The 24,131-nt window shown below is 40.7% G+C and overlaps 1 protein-coding gene across 1 annotated transcript; it reads left to right on the top strand.

The window, feature by feature from the left end:
* Positions 1–812: 812 nt before the first annotated feature.
* Positions 813–2,213, top strand: LOC124267717. The gene has a single exon (XM_046702702.1). The coding sequence runs from the start codon at positions 813–815 to the stop codon at positions 2,211–2,213; it is 1,401 nt and encodes a 466-aa protein (XP_046558658.1).
* Positions 2,214–24,131: the final 21,918 nt, after the last annotated feature.

Below are 24,131 nucleotides of genomic sequence, written 5' to 3'. Positions count from 1 at the left end.
ACTGGGATGATGAACTGCCCCAACACCTGCAACAGAAAATAGCAAAATGGTTAGTACAATTGCAAGGAATAAAAGCTGTTCAGGTGCCAAGATGTTTGCGTCTTGACGCTGAGGTTTGTTCAGTATCTATTCACACCTTTGTTGATGCATCACAGGATGCATACGGAACTGTTGTATACTCCGTTTACACTTACCTGGACGGGAAGAAGTCTAGCAGGATAGTTGCTGCAAAATGTCGTGTAGCTCCGTTGAAAGCTTGTAGCATACCACGCCTTGAACTGATGGCAGCTGTACTTGGTCTCCGACTTACCTGTGAAGTAGTCAAGATCCTTCATATTGAGATTGAAACAGTTACTTTCTGGTCAGACAGCATGAATGTCTTGTGCTGGATTAAAAACAACAGTCGTACTTTCAAACCTTTTGTTGCCAACAGAGTTGGTGAAATACACAGTATCACAAACCCAACTCAGTGGCGACACATACCTTCTGCAGAAAATCCTGCAGATCTTCTTACAAGAGGTGTGCTGGTTTCAAGTTTGATAAACAACCAGTTGTGGTGGTCTGGACCTACTTTTCTGCTAAGAGCGGAATGTGAATGGCCATCAAACAAAACATTGTCGCTTGACATCTTAAAGGATGACAAAGAAAGAAAAACTAGCAAGAAGCAGGTTGCTCTAGTTGCAATACAGAAACCTGATCTTGAGATGAGCAGACTTGCACCTTCGAAATTCTCCAGCTGGAGAAAACTCACACGTATCAATGCCTTGGTATACAGATTCTTACATAACTGTTCCACTTCAGGTGAATACAGAATGAAAGGTGAACTTACAGCAGAAGAAATAGCAGACTCTGAACACAGAGTCATTGCCCGTGCACAGGAGGATTCATTTTCAGTAGAATATGCTGCTTTGCTATCAGGAAAGATGTTGCCTTCCAGTTCTAAAATCCTTACACTTCAGCCACAACTAGATGAAAATGGAGTCATGAGAATGAGTGGGCGCCTAGGTGATGCTGAATGTTTGCCTCTTGGAGCAAGATTTCCCATAATTCTGCCTCGCAAAAGTTGGGTGACAAAGCTCATAATAAAACAGTATCACGAGGATGGTAAACATGTACTGGGAACAAACCAGACGTTGGCTGCTGTGTCGGGCACGTACTGGATTATCTCAGGACGAGAAGCTATACGAGAATGGGAGAAGGAATGTGCTAAATGTCATAGGGACAAAGCAAGACCTGCTTGTCCACTGATGGCACCATTACCGAAAATGAGACTCCAAAAGTCACTCCGTGCATTCAGCCAGACTGGAGTGGATTATGCTGGACCATTTATCACAGTGCAAGGCAGAGGAAAGGCACGTCAAAAACGTTATTTATGTTTATTCACATGTTTAACTTCTCGAGCCGTTCACCTGGAGATGGCATATAGCTTGGACACAAGTGCATTCCTAAATGCTTTCTACAGAATGGTAAATCGAAGAGGCCTACCACAAGAGGTCATATCGGACAACGGAACCAACTTTGTTGGTGCCGTTAAAGAACTCAAGGAACTTTTTCGCAATCTGGATCAAGACGCTGTTCAACGTTCCCTGGCTAATCGAGGAGTGAAATGGCACTATAACCCTCCATACTCGCCACACTTTGGAGGGGTATTCGAGACGATGATAAAATCGGCTAAACGTGCCATCTTCGCTATCCTGGGGAATGGTGATGTCACAGACGAGGAACTGGAAACTGCATTTACTGGAGCTGAAGCCCTGATCAACTCGCGTCCTCTCACCTATCAGTTGACTCATCCCCAAGATGTGATTCCTCTGACACCGAATCACTTCCTACACGGCCAGATCGGAGGGATATTTGCTCCAGAATCCGTGGACACTACAGATTACCATCCACGAAAGCGCTGGAGACGTATTCAAGAATTGATGAGACACTTTTGGAAGCGCTGGATGAAGGAATGGCTCCCAAGTCTGAACCCAAGACGGAAATGGAGAACTCCAAGCAGAGACCTGTGTGCCAACGATGTCGTTCTTGTGATTTCTCCGGACACTCCACGAGGACAGTGGCCCCTTGGCAGGATTGTGAAGACATATCCAGGACGAGATGGACATGTTCGTGTGGTGGGTGTACGAATCGGACAATCAGTGATTACCAGGCCAGCAAACAAGATCTGTCCACTGGAGTGGTCAACTGAGAATTGTGATACAGATTTGTGACGTTGGATACATCGGATACAGCGACTTTCGATACATCGGATACAGCGACTTCGGATACAGCAACTTGGATTCTGTGGATTCTGTAACGTCGGATTATGTGATACTGGATTCTGTGAAGACATTGGATTCTGTGGATTGTGTGACATTGGATTCTGTGGAGACATTAGATTCTGTGGATTATGTGACTTTGGATTATGTGACATCAAGATTGACACTGAACTGTGAACTGTGAGTCTTGAACTTTGACTGTGAACTGTTATATGAACTGTTTGTGACATTATATAACTTGTTATGAACATTGTGGGATATTCGAGGATTAATGGATTATATTGATTTCAGCTTGTAAGTATGGAAAGTATTTAATTTCAGTTTATTGCAGATGCTAGAGGTGTTAGCATTGTATTAGTATTGATTGAATTGTTTGTATTGTGTTGACAGGAGTCTGTCAAGGAGAGGGGTATGGACAGAAGGAAATATATGTTTTCGTTTTTAGCTTGGGTCAGCGCGCCCGAATACACCCGTCGCTATGCGTATATGCACGTGGGTTTTAAAATCTCGTGCATTTCGTGGGGATAGCTGACGACAGCGTTAATCAGTTTAACATCGGCAGTTAGTTAGACATATTTGCTGAAGGACAGGGTCGTCCATATCGAGCTCCAGCCAGGAGTTACAAATTACTTAGTAGATTGCTTCCATTATCGGGAAGCATAGAAGCTTAGTAACATTCACACTTTAGGTGAATGTACAGTGCGGGGATTTTTCATTGGATTTACTGTTTTGTTTCGGTTTTGGTGTATTAAATGTTCAGACATAATTATTGACTTTTCGTTTATTTTATAAATGGGGAATACGAACTGCCTCATTCCCAGTCACTATTACAACTGCACATCACTGGGGATATTGTTGACATAAACAGACAGGTTGTCTGGGTGGGTTAGGAAAACAGCCTTCGTCACTATTAAAACTGCACATCACTAAGGATGTTGTTCACATAAACACACAGATTGTCTGGGTGGGTGAGGAAATAACCTTCGTCACTATTAAAACTGCACATCACTGAGGATGTTGTTGACATAAACACACAGTTTCTCTTGTGGGTGAGGAAATAGCCTTCGTCACTATTAAAAGTGGACGTCACTGAGGATATTGTTGACATAAACACACAGTTTTTCTGGTTGGTGAGGAAATAACCCTTGTCACTATTAAAACTGGACGTCACTAAGGATATTGTCGACATAAACAGACAGTTTGTCTGGGTGGGTGAGAAAACAGCCTTCGTCACTATTAAAACTGCACATCACTGAGGATGTTGTTTACATAAACACACAGGTTGTCTGGGTGGGTGAGGAAATAGCCTTCGTCACTATTACAACTGCACATCACTGGGGATGTTGTCGACATAAACAGACAGGTTGTCTGGGTGGGTGAGGAAAACAGACCTCGTCACTATTAAAACTGCACATCACTGAGGATGTTGTCGACATAAATAGACAGTTGGTTTGGGTGGCTGAGAAAACAGCCTTCGTCACTATTACAACTGCACATCACTGAGGATGTTGTTGACATAAACACACAGTTTGTCTGAGTGGGTGAGGAAACAGCCTTCGTCACTATTAAAAGTGGACGTCACTGAGGATATTGTTGACATAAACAGACAGTTTGTCTGGGTGGGTGAGAAAACAGCCTTCATCACCATTACAATTGCACATCACTGAGGATGTTGTCGACATGAACAGACGGGTTGTCTGGGTGGGTGAGGAAAACAGCGTTCGTTACTATTAACACTGCACATCACTGAGGATGTTGTTGACATAAACACACAGTTTGTCTGGGTGGCTCAGAAAACAGCCTTCGTCACTATTACAACTGCACATCACTGAGGATGGTGTTGACATAAACACACAGATTGTCTGGTGGGTGAGGAAATAGCCTTCATCACCAATAAAACTGGACGTCACTGAGGATGTTGTTGACACAAACAGACAGTTTGTCTGGGTGGGTGAGAAAACAGCCTTCATCACCATTACAATTGCACATCACTGAGGATGTTGTCGACATGAACAGACGGGTTGTCTGGGTGGGTGAGGAAAACAGCGTTCGTTACTATTAACACTGCACATCACTGAGGATGTTGTTGACATAAACACACAGTTTCTCTGGCGCGTGAGGAAATAGCCTTCGTCACTATTAAAAGTGGACGTCACTGAGGATATTGTTGACATGAACACACAGTTTGTCTGGTGGGTGAGGAAATAACCTTCGTCACTATTAAAACTGGACGTCACTAAGGATATTGTCAACATAAACACACAGTTTGTCTGGTGGGTGAGAAAACAGCCTTCGTCACTATTACAACTGCACATCACTGAGGATGTTGTTGAGATAAACACACAGTTTGTCTGAGTGGGTGAGGAAATAGCCTTCGTCACTATTAAAAGTGGGCGTCACTCAGGATATTGTTGACATAAACAGACAGTTTGTCTGGTGGGTGAGAAAACAGCCTTCATCACTATTACAATTGCACATCACTGAGGATGTTGTCGACATAAACAGACAGGTTGTCTGGGTGGCTCAGAAAACAGCCTTCGTCACTATTACAACTGCACATAACTGAGGATGGTGTTGACATAAACACACAGATTGTCTGGTGGGTGAGGAAATAGCCTTCATCACCAATAAAACTGGACGTCACTGAGGATATTGTGAACACAAACAGACAGTTTGTCTGGGTGGGTGAGAAAACAGCCTTCATCACTATTACAATTGCACATCACTGAGGATGTTGTTGACATAAACAGACAGGTTGTCTGGTGGGTGAGGAAATAGCCTTCGTTACTATTAAAACTGCACATCACTGAGGATGTTGTTGACATAAACACACAGTTTGTCTGGTGGGTGAGGCAATAGCCTTCGTCAATATTAAAAGTGGACGTCACTGAGGATATTTTTCACATAAACACACAGTTTGTCAGGTGGGTGAGGAAATAACCTTCGTCACTATTAAAACTGGACGTCACTAAGGATATTGTCAACATAAACACACAGTTTGTCTGGGTGGGTGAGAAAACAGCCTTCGTCACTATTACAACTGTACATCACTGAGGATGTCGTTGACATAAACAGACAGTTTATCTGGGTGGATTAGGAAACAGCCTTCGTCACTATTATAACTGCACATCACTGGGGATGTTGTCGACATAAACAGACAGTTTGTCTCTGTGGATGAGGAAACAGTCTTTGTCACTATTAAAACTGCACATCACTGGGGATGTTGTTGTCATAGACAGACAGGTTGTCTGGGTGGGTGAGGAAAACAGACTTCGTCACTATTAAAACTGCACATCACTGAGGATGTTGTTTACATAAACACACAGGTTGTCTGGGTGGGTGAGGAAATAACCTTCGTCACTATTACAACTGCACATCACTGAGGATGTTGTCGACATAAACAGACAGGTTGTCTGGGTGGGTGAGGAAAACAGACTTCGTCACTATTAAAACTGCAGATCACTGAGGATGTTGTCGACATAAATAGACAGTTGGTTTGGGTGGCTGAGAAAACAGCCTTCGTCACTATTATAACTGCACACCACTGGGGATGTTGTTGACATAAACACACAGTTTGTCTGAGTGGGTGAGGAAATAGCCTTCGTCACTATTAAAAGTGGACGTCACTGAGGATATTGTTGACATAAACAGACAATTTGTCTGGGTGGATTAGGAAACAGCCTTCGTCACTATTATAACTGCACATCACTGAGGATGTTGTCGACATAAGCAGACGGTTTGTCTCGGTGGATGAGGAAACAGCCTTTGTCACTATTAAAACTGCACATCACTGGGGATCTTGTTGTCATAAACACACAGTTTGTCTGGGTTAGTGAGAACACAGCCTTCGTCACTATTACAACTGCACATCACTGAGGATGTTGTCGACATAAACACACAGTTTGTCTGGTGGGTGAGGAAATAGCCTTCGTCACTATTAAAACTGCACATCACTGAGGATGTTGTTGACATAAACAGACAGTTTGTCTGGTGGGTGAGGAAATAGCCTTCGTCACTATTAAAACTGGACGTCACTAAGGATATTGTCGACATAAACAGACAGTTTGTCTGGGTGGGTGAGAAAACAGTCTTCGTCACTATTAAAACTGTACGTCACTGAGGATGTTGTCGACATAAACACACAGTTTGTCTGGGTGGGTGAGGAAATAGCCTTCGTCACTATTAAAACTGCACATCACTGGGGATGTTGTTGACATAAAAATACAGTTTGTCGGGGTGGATGAGGAAACAGCCTTCGTCACTATTACAACTGCACATCAATGAGGATGTTGTCGACATAAACAGACAGGTTGTCTGGTGGGTGAGGAAACAGTCTTCGTCAATATTAAAACAGCACATCACTGGGGATGTTGTCGACATAAACACACATGTTGTCTGGGTGGATAAGGAAACAGCCTTCGTCACTATTAAAACTGCATATATATTTGGATGTTGTCGACATAAACAGACGGGTTGTCTGGGTGGGTGAGGAAAACAGCGTTCGTTACTATTAAAACTGCACATCACTGAGGATGTTGTCGACATAAACACACAGGTTGTCTGGGTGGATGAGGAAACAGCCTTCGTCACTATTACAACTGCACATCACTGAGGATGGTGTCGACATAAACAGACAGTTTGTCTGGGTGGGTGAGGAAACAGCCTTCGTCACTATTAAAACTGCACATCAATGAGGATATTGTCGACCTAAACAGACAGGTTGTCTGCGTAGGTGAGAAAACAGCCTTCGTCACTATTACAACTGCACATAACTGAGGATGGTGTTGATATAAACACACAGATTATCTGGTGGGTGAGGAAATAGCCTTCGTCACTATTAAAACTGCACATCACTGAGGATGTTGTTGACATAAACAGACAGTTCGTCTGGTGGGTGAGGAAATAGCCTTCGTCACTGTTAAAACTGGACGTCACTAAGGATATTGTAGACATAAACAGACAGTTTGTCTGGGTGGGTGAGAAAACAGTCTTCGTCACTATTAAAACTGTACGTCACTGAGGATGTTGTTTACATAAACACACAGTTTGTCTGGGTGGGTGAGGAAATAGCCTTCGTCACTATTACAACTGCACATCACTGGGGATGTTGTTGACATAAAAAGACAGTTTGTCGGGGTGGATGAGGAAACAGCCTTCGTCCCTATTACAACTGCACATCACTGAGGATGTTCTCGACATAAACAGACAGGTTGTCTGATGGGTGAGGAAATAGCCTTCGTCACTATTACAACTGCACATCACTGAGTATGTTGTTGACATAAACACACACGTTGTCTGGTGGGTGAGGAAATAGCCTTCGTCACTTTTAAAACTGCACGTCACTGAGGATATTGTTGACATAAACACACAGTTTGTCTGGTGGGTGAGGAAATAGCCTTCATCACTAGTAAAATTGCACATCACTGAGGATGTTGTTGACATAAACACACAGTTTGTCTGGTGGGTGAGGAAATAGCCTTCATTACTAGTAAAATTGCACATCACTGAGGATGTTGTTGACATAAACACACAGTTTGTCTGGTGGGTGAGGAAATAGCCTTCGTCACTATTAAAACTGGACGTCACTCAGGATGTTGTTGACATAAACACACAGATTGTCTTGTGGATAATAAAATAGCCTTCGTCAATATTACAACTGCACATCACTGAGGATGTTGTTGACATAAACACACAGTTTGTCTGGTGGGTGAGGAAATAACCTTCGTCACTATTAAAACTGGACGTCACTAAGGATATTGTCGACACAAACAGAAAGTTTGTCTGGGTGGGTGAGAAAACAGTCTTCGTCACTATTACAGCTGCACATCACTTGTGATGTTGTTGACATAAACAGACAGTTTGTCTGGGTGGATGAGGAAACAGCCTTCGTCACTATTAAAACTGCACATCACTGAGGATATTGTTGACATAAACAGCCAGGGTGTCAGGTGGGTGAGGAAATAGCCTTCGTCACTATTAAAACTGGACATCACTGAGTAGGTTGTTGACATAAACACACAGGTTGTCTGGGTGGATGAGGAAACAGCCTTCGTCACTATTAAAACTGCACATCACTGAGGATATTGTTGACATAAACAGCCAGGTTGACTGGGTGGGTTGAGAAAACAGCCTTCGTCACTATTACAACTGCACATCACTGAGGATGTTGTTGACATAAACACACAGTTTATCTGGGTGGATGAGGAAATAGCCTTCGTCACTACTAAAACTGCACATCACTGAGGATATTGTCGACATAAACAGACAGGTTGACTGGGTGGGTGAGAAAACAGCCTTCGTCACTATTACAATTGCACATCACTGAGGATGGTGTTGACATAAACACACAGTTTGTCTGGTGGGTGAGGAAATAGCCTTCGTCACTATTAAAACTGCACATCACTGAGGATATTGTTGACATAAACAGACAGTTTGTCTGGTGGGTGAGGAAATAGCCTTCGTCACTATTAAAACTGCACATCACTGAGGATGTTGTTGACATAAACACACAGTTTGTCTGGGTGGATGAGGAAATAGCCTTCGTCACTATTAAAACTGCACATCACTGAGGATATTGTTGACATAAACAGCCAGGTTGTCTGGGTGGGTGTAGAAATAGCCTTCGTCACTATTAAAACTGCACATCACTGAGGATGTTGTTGACATAAACACACAGTTTGTCTGGTGGGTGAGGAAATAGCCTTCGTCACTATTAAAACTGGACGTCACTGAGGATATTGTCGACATAAACAGACAGTTTATCTGGGTGGGTGACAAAACAGGCTTCGTCACTATTACAACTGCAGATCACTGAGGATGTTGTTGACATAAACAGTTAGTAATACAGTTAGAACATTCACGTCATGGGATGGTGAAATGAGACAGTGATACAGTTAGAACATTCACCTGGTGGGATGTTGATATGAGACAGTGATACAATTAGAACATTCACGTGGGTGGATGGTGATTTGAGAAAGTAATACAGTTAGAACATTCACGTGGGTGGATGGCGTTATGAGACAATAACACAGTTAGAACATTCACGTGAGTGCATTGTGATATGAGACAGTGACATAGTTAGAACATTCACGTGGTGGGATGTTGATATGAGACAGTGATACAGTTAGACCATTCACGTGGATGGATGGTGATATGGGAGAGTAATACAGTAAGAACATTCTCGTGGTGGGATGTTGATATCAGACAGTAATGCAGTTAGAACATTCACGTGGGTGGATGGTGATATGAGACAGTAATACAGTTAAAACATTCACGTGGGTGGATGGTGATATGAGACAGTAATACAGTTAGAACATTCACGTGGGTGGATGGTGATATGAGACAGTGATACAGTTAGAACAATCGCGTGGGTGGAAGGTGTTATGAAACAGTGATACAGTTAGAACATTCACGTGGATGGAAGGTGATGTGAGATAGTGATACAGTTAGAACATTCACGTGGTGTGATGTTGATATGGGATAGTAATACAGTTAGGACATTCACGTGGGGATGGTGATATGGTGATATGAGAGACAGTAATACAGTTAGAACATTCACGTGGGTGGATGGTGATATGAGACAGTAATACAGTTAGAACATTCACGTGGGTGGATGGTGATATGAGACAGTAATACAGTTAGAACATTCACGTGGGTGGATGGTGATATGAGACAGTGATACAGTTAGAACATTCACGTGGATGGATGGTGATATGAGACAGTAATACAGTTAGAACATTCACGTGGGTGGATGGTGATATGAGACAGTAATACAGTTAGAACATTCACGTGGGTGGATGGTGATATGAGACAGTAATACAGTTAGAACATTCACGTGGGTGGATGGTGATATGAGACAGTAATACAGTTAGAACATTCACGTGGGTGGATGGTGATATGAGACAGTAATACAGTTAGAACATTCACGTGGGTGGATGGTGATATGAGACAGTAATACAGTTAGAACATTCAGGGTGGATGGTGAATAGACAGCAATACAGAGAACATTCACGTAATACAGTTAGAACATTCACGTGGGTGGATGGTGATATGAGACAGTGATACAGTTAGAACATTCACGTGGGATGGATGATATGAGACAGTAATACAGTTAGAACATTCACGTGGATGGATGGTGATATGAGACAGTAATACAGTTAGAACATTCACGTGGATGGATGGTGATATGAGACAGTAATACAGTTAGAACATTCACGTGGGTGGATGGTGATATGAGACAGTAATACAGTTAGAACATTCACGTGGGTGGATGGTGATATGAGACAGTAATACAGTTAGAACATTCACGTGGATGGATGGTGATATGAGACAGTAATACAGTTAGAACATTCACGTGGGTGGATGGTGATATGAGACAGTAATACAGTTAGAACATTCACGTACGGTTAGAACATTCACGTGGATGGATGGTGATATGAGACAGTGATACAGTTAGAACATTCACGTGGATGGATGGTGATATGAGACAGTGATACAGTTAGAACATTCACGTGGATGGATGGTGATATGAGACAGTAATACAGTTAGAACATTCACGTGGGTGGATGGTGATATGAGACAGTAATACAGTTAGAACATTCACGTGGGTGGATGGTGATATGAGACAGTAATACAGTTAGAACATTCACGTGGATGGATGGTGATATGAGACAGTAATACAGTTAGAACATTCACGTGGGTGGATGGTGATATGAGACAGTAATACAGTTAGAACATTCACGTGGATGGATGGTGATATGAGACAGTGATACAGTTAGAACATTCACGGCGGATGGATGGTGATATGAGACAGTGATACAGTTAGAACATTCACGTGGGTGAATGGTGATATGAGACAGTAATACAGTTAGAACATTCACGTGGGTGGATGGTGATATGAGACAGAAATACAGTTAGAACATTCACGTGGATGGATGGTGATATGAGACAGTAATACAGTTAGAACATTCACGTGGATGGATGGTGATATGAGACAGTAATACAGTTAGAACATTCACGTGGGTGGATGGTGATATGAGACAGTAATACAGTTAGAACATTCACGTGGGTGGATGGTGATATGAGACAGTAATACAGTTAGAACATTCACGTGGAGTGGATGGTGATATGAGACAGTGATACAGTTAGAACATTCACGTGGATGGATGGTGATATGAGACAGTAATACAGTTAGAACATTCACGTGGATGGATGGTGATATGAGACAGTAATACAGTTAGAACATTCACGTGGATGGATGGTGATATGAGACAGTAATACAGTTAGAACATTCACGTGGGTGGATGGTGATATGAGACAGTAATACAGTTAGAACATTCACGTGGATGGATGGTGATATGAGACAGTAATACAGTTAGAACATTCACGTGGGTGGATGGTGATATGAGACAGTAATACAGTTAGAACATTCACGTGGATGGATGGTGATATGAGACAGTAATACAGTTAGAACATTCACGTGGGTGGATGGTGATATGAGACAGTAATACAGTTAGAACATTCACGTGGGTGGATGGGTGGTGATATGAGACAGTAATACAGTTAGAACATTCACGTGGGTGGATGGTGATATGAGACAGTAATACAGTTAGAACATTCACGTGGGTGGATGGTGATATGAGACAGTAATACAGTTAGAACATTCACGTGGATGGATGGTGATATGAGACAGTAATACAGTTAGAACATTCACGTGGGTGGATGGTGATATGAGACAGTAATACAGTTAGAACATTCACGTGGGTGGATGGTGATATGAGACAGTAATACAGTTAGAACATTCACGTGGGTGGATGGTGATATGAGACAGTAATACAGTTAGAACATTCACGTGGATGGATGGTGATATGAGACAGTAATACAGTTAGAACATTCACGTGGGTGGATGGTGATATGAGACAGTAATACAGTTAGAACATTCACGTGGGTGGATGGTGATATGAGACAGTGATACAGTTAGAACATTCACGTGGGTGGATGGTGATATGAGACAGTGATACAGTTAGAACATTCACGTGGGTGGATGGTGATATGAGACAGTAATACAGTTAGAACATTCACGTGGGTGGATGGTGATATGAGATAGTGATACAGTTAGAACATTCACGTGGGTGGATGGTGATATATGAGACAGTAATACAGTTAGAACATTCACGTGGGTGGATGGTGAAATGAGACAGTAATACAGTTAGAACATTCACGTAAGTGGATGGTGATACGAGATAGTAATACAGTTAGAACATTGACGTGGATTGATGTTGATGTAAGACAGTAATACAGTTAGAACATTCACGTGGATGGATGGTGATATGAGACAGTAATACAGTTAGAACATTCACGTGGATGGATGGTGATATGAGACAGTAATACAGTTAGAACATTCACGTTGGTGGATGGTGATATGAGACAGTGATACAGTTAGAACATTCACGTGGATGGATGGTGATATGAGACAGTAATACAGTTAGAACATTCACGTGGATGGATGGTGATATGAGATAGTAATACAGTTAAAACATTCACGTGAGTCGATGGTGATATGAGACAGAGATACAGTTAGAACATTCACGTGGGTGGATTGTGATATGAGACACTAATACAGTTAGAACTTTCACGTGGATGGATGGTGATATGAAACAGTAATACAGTTAGAACATTCACGTGAGTCGATGGTGATATATGATAGTGATACAGTTAGAAGATTCACGTTGGTGAATCGTGATATGAGACAGTGATACAGTTAGAACATTCACGTGGATCGATGGTGATATGAGACAATAATACAGTTAGAATATTTACGTGGATGGATTGTGATATGAGATAGTGATACAGTTAGAACATTCACTTTGTTTGATGGTGATATGAGACAGTAATACAGTTAGAACATTCACGTGGGTGGATGGTGATATGAGACAGTAATACAGTTAGAACATTCACGTGGTGGGATGGTGATATGAGACAGTAATACAGTTAGAACATTCACGTGGGTGGATGGTGATATGAGAACTAATACATTTAATGGGAAACGTGTTTCTAATGGTGATAGGAGAGCAGTAATACAGCAGAACAGTCAGGCAACAAACAATTCCTACGCATTGCCAAGTTGATTTCGATCGATCCATTCATATAACCGTTAGCTTCCCTTTACAAACCAGCTTAGGTAGATAATCGCGGCTGAATACTTTGACGTTGACATATTAGAAGGGTGGGAACCTGTCTGTGTTTTCCATCTCGACGCCGAGACTGCTGTGTATGACGGACTGCCACGCCCTAACCTCTACAGAATCAAGTTGTGTCTCAAACAGGTCTGATACATTGATGGTTGGTATCAGGTACGTCTGGGACAGCTTGCCGGCTTCTGTCAGAAGTATTGCTAATTGGACACTCAGCAGAGCACAATCTTACGTCGGTAAAAACAAACAATGACATTTTAAAGATGAATTACTGACAGGCTGGTAAATAGACCATGACTGATGTATCGTAAAGCTTTGTCGACATTTAATTACTTGCAGATGGTGAAGAGCATCACCAACTGCAGACCCGTCATCACAAATACAATCAGTATATTAACACTAAAGCATATTCCATTTACATAATGCTACTATGTTATGAAGTAGATTTAATGTAGCACTTGTTTGTGGTGGAGCTGAAGTTCTAGGGAGCAGAGTGTTAACCCTTCAGATGTAAATGTGCATCTCTAAGGCAATACAGGACAATGTTTCTCACACTATCTGTTCCCTTCAGGCTACTGCAGTATACAGAATGATGCGAATGAAACTAATATTGATTTTTCGTAAATGTATTTCAGAGATGTATTATTTCACTCAATCACGGGCATGCCTCAAGAGTCTGGGCAGCAGGAAACTTGACAGCAACTCATATTCAACTTGCTATAGTTTCTTTCATATACGATTTGCTTCTAAAGAGGACTGACTATAGATCAAATTAAACAACACGAGCTCTTCTTGTAAATGATGTTGATTTGGATAATTTGCGAGAGTAAATGTGCTTTTGGGACTATAGTCTGCACGTTATCAGCTACGTGTTGGCAGTAGCGGCAAGACACAAGCATAACCATAAATAGGGAACCAGTTTGCGAGGGAATCCATTCATATAAACATGTATGAAAACGAGATTTACACTGAAATACACTAAACTGAATACTGATTCTGAATCTGAACACGTAACACGCCATGGTGTGATCATCAGGTTTAGGAGAAGGCAATACACAAAAGAAACAAGATTTATTGCCTGTAATGCCACAAGCATGTCCTTTAGGTGCGATCTGCAACCATCTACAAAGATCTACATTCTCTTCTCTGAACACAAGTAGGACTCAGAGATAAGACTCTGCATGTGAACATGTCAGATGTGAGTCGACCTTCCACTGAACTGCTGCTGTTGCCCAGAGTAGAGTTGATACAAGTCCGATTATATCACGAGCGTATGCATCACTATCAAACAGTCATGATACCAGGTGTTCAAGAAACGATGAGCTTATCCTGCCCCTATCATAACAACATGCAAAGGTTCGTCATGTGTTCACCTTTGAAACATCAAGTAAAATAGGGAATTCACTTTTGTGCTACTGATACGTAAATTTGTTCAATGTAATTCACCTGTCTGTCATAAAACCTTTTTGAAAGCTTTACTGAGGCCTTGAATGTTGGTCGTAAACCTTGATCAAACAGCTTCTGAGCACGGCATAACATTCTCTATGAAAGCTTGGTAAAACATGAAAGGAAAGTTGTCGATAAGAAAGTTGGACTCATCATGTTTGGCCTGCTGCATTGTGTCTTTCGTACACATAGCAACACCATGCTGAAGTCCCAGAAGTAACGTCCTCTCAACTAGCACCACTTCCTGCGTAACAGGATCCTGTCTCATCAAACTACCCTGAGCAGAACGTCTGTTAACTGTTACCACAAAACGCCGCCCTGTGTATAGGAGCGTAGGTAAACCCGACAAAGACTGACTAAACGGTGGAAAGACATATATCTCTTGCTAGGATACTTTCAGCACTTACGTACAGACGCTTAATGTATACAAAGAACAGACATCGTAAAGGAGTTGTAACAGCATGCTTCAGAACCGTTGTCTTCTCACAAGATGCGATAAATATATCAAATGACTGCTTTACAGTCTCAAGAAAAAGCTGACATTTACAACAGAGGAAGATCAATATCGTGTCAATCATCCGTCGATCACCAGAACACCCAGCTGGCCGTTTCACACAATCGCAGTCCAACAAAACGGATAAAAATTCGCAAAATTGATAGTCTTGAATATTATGCAGTAAGGGTCATCGTGGACTAAAATTCATTTTTGTCGGTGGTCTTTCATGCCCTATTACTGAGAAGTGTTATTGATTTCAGCCTATTGTGAACGACCCCTTGTATGAAGACGTCGTGGAGGACATCAGTTTCTTCAGTTACAACGGCATATTGTTTTGTTTCATCTTTCATGTGCTGTGTTTGTATCATTACTGTATTTGGCCATGCAGCGTTCAGCAGTGGCGACTCACTGGAAGATGACTGGATATACCACTGGTGCTCTAACAGACTATAGTGTACTTCTCAATTAGTGAGTTAGTCATCAGCTAATGGCAAAGGATCAACAGCTCTTGTGTCACAGGTTCCTCTCCATATGATTCATTTGTAGCAATTTAATTCAGATAAAGCAACAATAAATCCACAAACAAGTAGACATATACTCTGGTAAGCCATTTAAATGAATATACTATTCAGGATTTGAAATATTGCCGTCTGTGGTTAAATTAACTCACTCACTCACTTATTTCATTCATTATTTTATTACTCAACAAAACTGAAATGTGACTATATGGTGAGCAAAGTCTGGAGGAACAGTAGACACGTCATATAGCCAAAGTGAACATTGTTTCCTTAAAATCATTGATTGTTTTCATTGATTAAATATTTGACTAGTCACTTCTGTAGAGCGGGACGTTAACGACAGTTGAGACGTACTGGGAGGTCAGCGACACTTGATGCGGAGACATCCTGTGATTTTAAGAATGGTAATAACAGCTGGCGCACACAGACAACAGGTGCCCCTCGCAAACCTCCGATTACTCAAAAAACATTACTTGAAAAATTGACCAAGTTACATAAATAAAAGGAAGAGGAAGCTTAAAATGGTACACAAAGCTGATGGTGGTAGAGGAAGCTTAAAGTAGTTGACAAAGCTTCCTCTGCGACCATCAGCTTCCTCTACCACCATCAGCTTTGTCTACCACTTTAAACTTCCTCTACCACCATCAGCTTTGTCCACTACTTAAGCTTCCTCTACGACCATCAGCTTTGTCTACCACTTTAAGCTTCCTCTACCAACATTAGCTTTGTCTACCACTTTAAGCTTCCTCTACCACCATCAGCTTTGTCCACCACTATCAGCTCTGTCTACCACTTTAAGCTTCCTCTACGACCATCAGCTTTGTCTACCACTTTATGCTTCCTCTACGACCATCAGCTTTGTCCACCACTTTAAGCTTCCTCTACGACCATCAGCTTTGTCTACTACCACTTTAAGTTTTCTTTACAAACATTAGCTTTGTCTACCACTTTAAGCTTCCTCTACCACCATCAGCTTTGTCTACTACCACTTTAAGCTTTCTCTACCACCATCAGCTTTGTCTACCACTTTAAGCTTCCTCTACCACCATTAGCTTTGTCTACCACTTTAAGCTTCCTCTACGACCATAAGCTTTGTCTACTACTTTGAGCTTTGTCAAATACCATTAGCTTACCATCTACTTTGTCACTTTGCAGCTCTACTTGTCAAATACCATTAGCTTTATCTCTACTACTTTAAGCTTTGTCAAAATACCATTAGCTTTATCTCACTACTTTTAAGCTTTACTTTCAACACCATTACCTTTTATCTACTACTTTGAACTTTGTCAAATGCCATTAGCTTTATCTACTACTTTGAGCTTTGTCAAATACCATTAGCTTTATCTACTACTTTAAGCTTTGTCAAATACCATTAGCTTTATCTTCTACTTTGAGCTTTTTCAAATACCATTAGCTTTATCTACTACTTTAAGCTTTGTCAAATACCATTAGCTTTATCTACTACTTTGAGCTTTGTCAAATACCATTAGCTTTATTTACCACTTTAAGCTTTGTCAAATACCATTAGCTTTATCTACTACTTTAAGCTTTGTCAAATACCACTAGCTTTATCTACTACTTTGAGCTTTTTCAAATACCATTAGCTTTATCTACTAATTTAAGCTTTGTCAAATACCATTAGCTTGTTCAACTACTTTAAGCTTTTTCAAATACCTTTACCTTTATCTACTACTTTCAGTTTTGTCAAATATCATTAGCTTTATCTACCACTTTTGAGCTTTGTCAAATACCATTAGCTTTATCTACTACTTTGATCTTTTTCTACTACCATTAGCTTTATCTACCACTTTTGTTTTTGTCAAATTCCATTAGCTTTATCTACTACTTTGAGCTTTGTCAAATACCATTACCTTTATTTACTACTTTGAGCTTTGTCAAATACCATTAGCTTTATCAACCACTTTGAGCTTTGTCAAATACCATTACCTTTATCTACTACTTTATGCTTTGTCAAATACCATTAGCTTTGTCAACTACTTTGAGCTTTGTCAAATATCATTTGCTTTATCTTCTACTTTAAGCTTTGTCAAATACCATTAGCTTTATCTACCACTTTAAGCTTTGTCAAATACCATTACCTTTCTCTACTACTTTGAGCTTTGTCAAATACCATTAGCTTTATCTACCACTTTAAGCTTTGTCAAATACCATTAGCTTTATCTACTACTTTGAGCTTTGTTAAAATGCCATTAGCTTTATCTACTACTCTAAGCTTTGTCAAATACCATTAGCTTTATCTACCACTTTAAGCTTTGTCAAATACCATTAGCTTTATCTACTACTTTGAGCTTTGTCAAATATCATTAGCTTTATCAACCACTTTGAGCTTTGTCAAATACCATTACCTTTATCTACTACTTTAAGCTTTGTCAAATACCATTAGCTTTATCAACTACTTTGAGCTTTGTCAAATATCATTTGCTTTATCTTCTACTTTAAGCTTTGTCAAACACCATTAGCTTTATCTACCACTTTAAGCTTTGTCAAATACCATTACCTTTATCTACTACTTTGAGCTTTGTCAAATACCATTAGCTTTATCTTCTACTTTGAGCTTTGTCAAATACCATTAGCTTTATCAACTACTTTGAGCTTTGTCAAATACCATTAGCTTTATCTTCTACTTTGAGCTTTGTCAAATACCATTAGCTTTATCAACTACTTTGAGCTTTGTCAAATACCATTAGCTTTATCTACTACTTTGAGCTTTGTCAAATACCATTACCTTTATCTACCACTTTAAGCTTTGTCAAATACCATTAGCTTTATCTACTACTTTGAGCTTTGTCAAATGCCATTAGCTTTATCTACTACTTTAAGCTTTGTCAAATACCATTAGCTTTATCTACCACTTTAAGCTTTGTCAAATACCATTAGCTTTATCTACTACTTTGAGCTTTGTCAAATACCATTAGCTTTATCAACTACTTTGAGCTTTGTCAAATACCATTAGCTTTATCTACTACTTTATGCTTTGTCAAATACCATTAGCTTTATCAACTACTTTGAGCTTTGTCAAATACCATTAGCTTTATCTACTACTTTGAGCTTTGTCAAATACCATTAGCTTTATCTACCACTTTAAGCTTTGTCAAATACCATTAGCTTTATCTACTACTTTGAGCTTTGTCAAATACCATTAGCTTTATCTACTACTTTGAGCTTTGTCAAATACCATTAGCTTTATCTACTACTTTGAGCTTTGTCAAATACCATTAGCTTTATCTACTACTTTGAACTTTGTCAAATACCATTAGCTTTATCTCTACCACTTTAAGCTTTGTCAAATACCATTAGCTTTATCTACTACTTTGAGCTTTGTCAAATACCATTAGCTTTATCTACTACTTTGAGCTTTTGTCAAATACCATTAGCTTTATCTACTACTTTGAGCTTTGTCAAATACCATTAGCTTTATCTACTACTTTGAAGCTTTGTCAAATACCATTAGCTTTATCTACTACTTTGAGCTTTGTCAAATACCATTAGCTTTATCTACTACTTTAAGCTTTGTCAAATACCATTAGCTTTATCTACTACTTTGAGCTTTGTCAAATACCATTAGCTTTATCTACTACTTTGAGCTTTGTCAAATACCATTAGCTTTATCTACTACTTTGAGCTTTGTCAAATACCATTAGCTTTATCTACTACTTTGAAGCTTTGTCAAATACCATTAGCTTTATCTACCACTTTGAGCTTTTATCAAATACCATTAGCTTTATCTACTACTTTGAGCTTTGTCAAATACCATTAGCTTTATCAACTACTTTGAGCTTTGTCAAATACCATTAGCTTTATCTACTACTTTCATCTACTTTGGGCTTTGTCAAATACCATTAGCTTTATCTACTACTTTAAGCTTTGTCAAATACCATTAGCTTTATCAACTACTTTGAGCTTTGTCAAATACCATTAGCTTTATCTACTACTTTAAGCTTTGTCAAATACCATTAGCTTTATCTACTACTTTGAGCTTTGTCAAATACCATTAGCTTTATCTACTACTTTGAGCTTTGTTAAAAATACCATTAGCTTTATCTACTACTTTGAGCTTTGTCAAATACCATTAGCTTTATCTACTACTTTAAGCTTTGTCAAATACCATTAGCTTTATCTACTACTTTGAGCTTTGTCAAATACCATTAGCTTTATCTACTACTTTAAGCTTTGTCAAATACCATTAGCTTTATCTACCACTTTAAGCTTTGTCAAATACCATTAGCTTTATCTACTACTTTGATCTTTTTCAAATACCATTTGCTTTATCTACCACTTTAAGTTTTGTCAAATACCATTAGTTTTATCTACTACTTTGAGCTTTGTCCACGACGTTTAACTTTGGTGACGGTGGGGTAGCCTGGTGGTTAAATCGTTCGCTCGTCACGTTGAAGACCCGTGTTCGATTCTCCACATGGGGACAATGTGTGAAGCCCATTTGTGGTGTCCCCCGCCGTGATATTGCTGAATATTACTAAAAACAGCGTAAAACTAAACTCACTCACTCATTTTGAACTTTGTCTAGCACTCTGAGTTTTGTCTACCGCTATCAGTGACATCAGTTTATGATGTGGCGTATATCTTCCAAGCAACGCAAGCAACTGAAACGGATTTGATCCACACTCACACCATACATGTCAGCACAATATCGATGAGACAAGCACAACACTTAACCATGTTCAAATGAGACCCATAAAGGAGAGGTGTTCATGCATTGCCAAAATTATCAATTGCACATTTTACAGATGCTAGTTTATATGGCAATCGCCCGAGTGATTAATTCAAATTCGACACAAGACGTTTTCATGCACAGTATACACAATTGAATGCAATTGTCAGTGACAAATCCGATGTAGATATCTCCCCTGTACACACTATGGGCAGCGCCGTGGCAACCCGTAAGTGTACCAGGGTCAAGATTGTGTAAGATACAAGTCTGCCATCCAAGAAGACACATTGATTGTATTCATTGATTGAATATCTGACTTGTCACTTCTGTAGGGTGGGAGGTCAGCGACACTTGATGCGGAGACATCCTGTGATTTTAAGAATGGTAATAACAGCTGGCGCACACAGACAACAGGTGCCCCTCGCAAACCTCCGATTACTCAAAAGACATTACTTGAAAAATTGACCAAGTTACATAAATAAAACAAATCACTCATTCATCTATGCCTCAAAAAGCTGTCTTTCAGTGCAAAATTTAAGTGTCTTCTGATTTTCAATTACGCAAGAGGAAACGCGCCACCATAATATATGATAGATGCTATACCTCTGACTGAACAATACAATATTGCCTTTGTCAACTTCTGTGAGCTCATTTGTTGAATACAGCCAGGAGTCCATGGTGTCCAGGAGAGTCCCCGGTTCTGTCCCTTGGTCTCCGCCGTCGTAATGGTCCCGAGTGGCTGTAGTCACGTGTCTGAAGGACGTGTTGTTGGTCTGTCGGAATCTGGATGGCAACCTGTTTCTTGTCACGTGTCACGTGGCTCCATTTATGTCACCTGGTACTAGCAACAGCTGACAATCTTCATTGACACATTCCTTTTACACTTTCAACTTTGAAAAAACGAGGCATCGTTGATAAACTGGGAAATGTGTAGCCTGAATGACGTCCTTCCCAAAGTCGTTATTCTCGATTTGAAACATGTGTCTGAAGGACATCGAGAACGTGCAGATCAGTTGTCCATTTATACTCATGTCAAAGTATACTGACTGATGGTGAACTGATGTCCAGGTAGATCACATGACGCTTCCATCATCTATATCGACTGATTGTGAACTGATGTACAGGTATATCACCTGGCTCTGCCACCATCTATACTGCTTAAAGGTGAACTTATGTCCAGGTATATCACCTGGCGCTGCCACCATCTATACTGACTGATGGTGAACTGATGTCCAGGTATATCACCTGGCTCTGCCACCATCTATACTGACTGATGGCGAACTGATGTCCAGGTATATCACCTGGCGCTGCCACCATCTATACTGCTTAAAGGTGAACTGATGTCCAGGTATATCACCTGGCGCTGTCACCATCTATGCTTCTTAAAGGTGAACTCATGTCCAGGTATATCACCTGGCGCTGCCACCATCTATACTGACTGATGGTGAACTCATGTCCAGGTATATCACGGGGCGCTGCCACCATCTATATTGCTTAAAGGTGAACTCATGTCTAGGTATATCACCTGGCGCTGCCACCATCTACACTGCGTAAAGGTGAACTGATGTCCAGGTATATCACCTGACGCTGTCACCATCTATACTGCTTAAAGGTGAACTCATGTCCAGTTAGATCACCTGGCGCTGCCACCATCTATACTGACTGATGGTGAACTCATGTCCAGGTATATCACCTGGCGCTGCCATCATCTATACTGACCGATGGTGAACTCATGTCCAGGTATATCACCTGGCGCTGTCACCATCTATACTGCTTAAAGGTGAACTGATGTCCAGGTATATCACCTTACGCTGCCACCATCTATACTGCTTAAAGGTGAACTCATGTCTAGGTATATCACCTGGCGCTGCCACCATCTATACTGACTGATGGCGAACTGATGTCCAGGTAGATCACATGACGCTGTCACCATCTATACTGCTTAAAGGTGAACTCATGTCCAGGTAGATCACCTGGTGATGCCACCATCTATACTGACTGATAGTGAACTCATGTCCAGGTATATCGCCTGGCTCTGCCACCATCTATACTGACTGATGGCGAACTGATGTCCAGGTATATCACCTGGCGCTGTCACCATCTATACTGCTTAAAGGTGAACTGATGTCCAGGTATATCACCTGGTGATGCCACCATCTATACTGACTGATAGTGAACTCATGTCCAGGTATATCACCTGGCGCTGCCACCATCTATACTGACTGATGGCGAACTGATGTCCAGGTAGATCACATGACGCTGTCACCATCTATACTGCTTGAAGGTGAACTCATGTCCAGGTAGATCACCTGGTGATGCCACCATCTATACTGCTTAAAGGTGAACTGATGTCCAGGTAGATCACATGACGCTTCCACCATCTATACTGACTGATAGTGAACTCATGTCCAGGTATATCGCCTGGCTCTGCCACCATCTATACTGCTTAAAGGTGAACTCATGTCCAGGTATATCACCTGGTGATGCCACCATCTATACTGCCACCATCTAGACAGGGTAAATAGAGAGCAATATCTTATGACAAAGCAAACTTCACACAACAGCACAGCACAGCTTTGTATGGCGGGGTGACAGTACTTAAATACTTGTAGACACGCTATTCCATAACATAAAAAATGGTACTATGAAGGAATGTAGATGAAGTGATAGCCTGACTGTCATGGCGCCGTGATATTACCTCAAGAAGCAAAAGACACTGACTACGCTAATTTACTCCAGCTTAATGGATTGCACCTTGGTTTACCTGAGCCTTTGACCGGCGACATCGTGATTGACTTTTGGAGGCAGCTGATAATACAACATTCTTACAGGGAGATTTCCTTCCTTTTACGAAATACACGTATTTACTGTTTCCTTTAAAGCTGTTCAGATCAAAAAGACAAAGTACCTTTTCATCGCGGATTTCACTGAACAATACTGGCGAGACACAAAAACAGAGAATACTTATCGATGCCCCGTGTAATACCATATTTTTGAAACGAGTGAATGGTTTTGGTATCTAACTAGCGAAAGTATTCATTTTATTATTCCGTGTATAAATACATTTCATTTATGATTGTCATCATTAGTGTTTAATTTGATATTTCAAAAAAAACGAGGCAGTATGAAAAGGGGACCAAATGACTTCAAACAGCATTATATTTTAGTATATAAATGCAATTATACGCATCCGAGCACAGAACAGTTGAAACTTCATTCCTAAGAATTCAAGGAGTGCATTACGCCCGCACAACTGGGTCACGTGTATACTGTGGTCATGTGAACGAGGGCAATAGGCAGCACGCGATGTTAGTACACAATGTGTACTAAGATTGTAGATTTATATATATAACGGAACCACGTGCTGAACACAGGCCATGGCATCTTGGGAGGGACCACCCAGCAAATCTGCAGGAGGGGTACCCAGCAGCCGTGCCCACTGTAGACAAACACCCCGTCACATCATGTAGCTCCTGAACATGCCCAAGTACAGCCAGTCGTGACCACTGTAGACAAACGCCCCGTCAC

This window comes from Haliotis rubra, unplaced genomic scaffold (genome assembly GCF_003918875.1).
Source record: "Haliotis rubra isolate DU_JTF1 unplaced genomic scaffold, ASM391887v1 Scf1330, whole genome shotgun sequence".
NCBI lineage: Eukaryota > Metazoa > Mollusca > Gastropoda > Lepetellida > Haliotidae > Haliotis > Haliotis rubra.
Note: the sequence above shows the minus strand (reverse complement) of the source record. Positions and strands in the feature narration are given on the sequence as shown.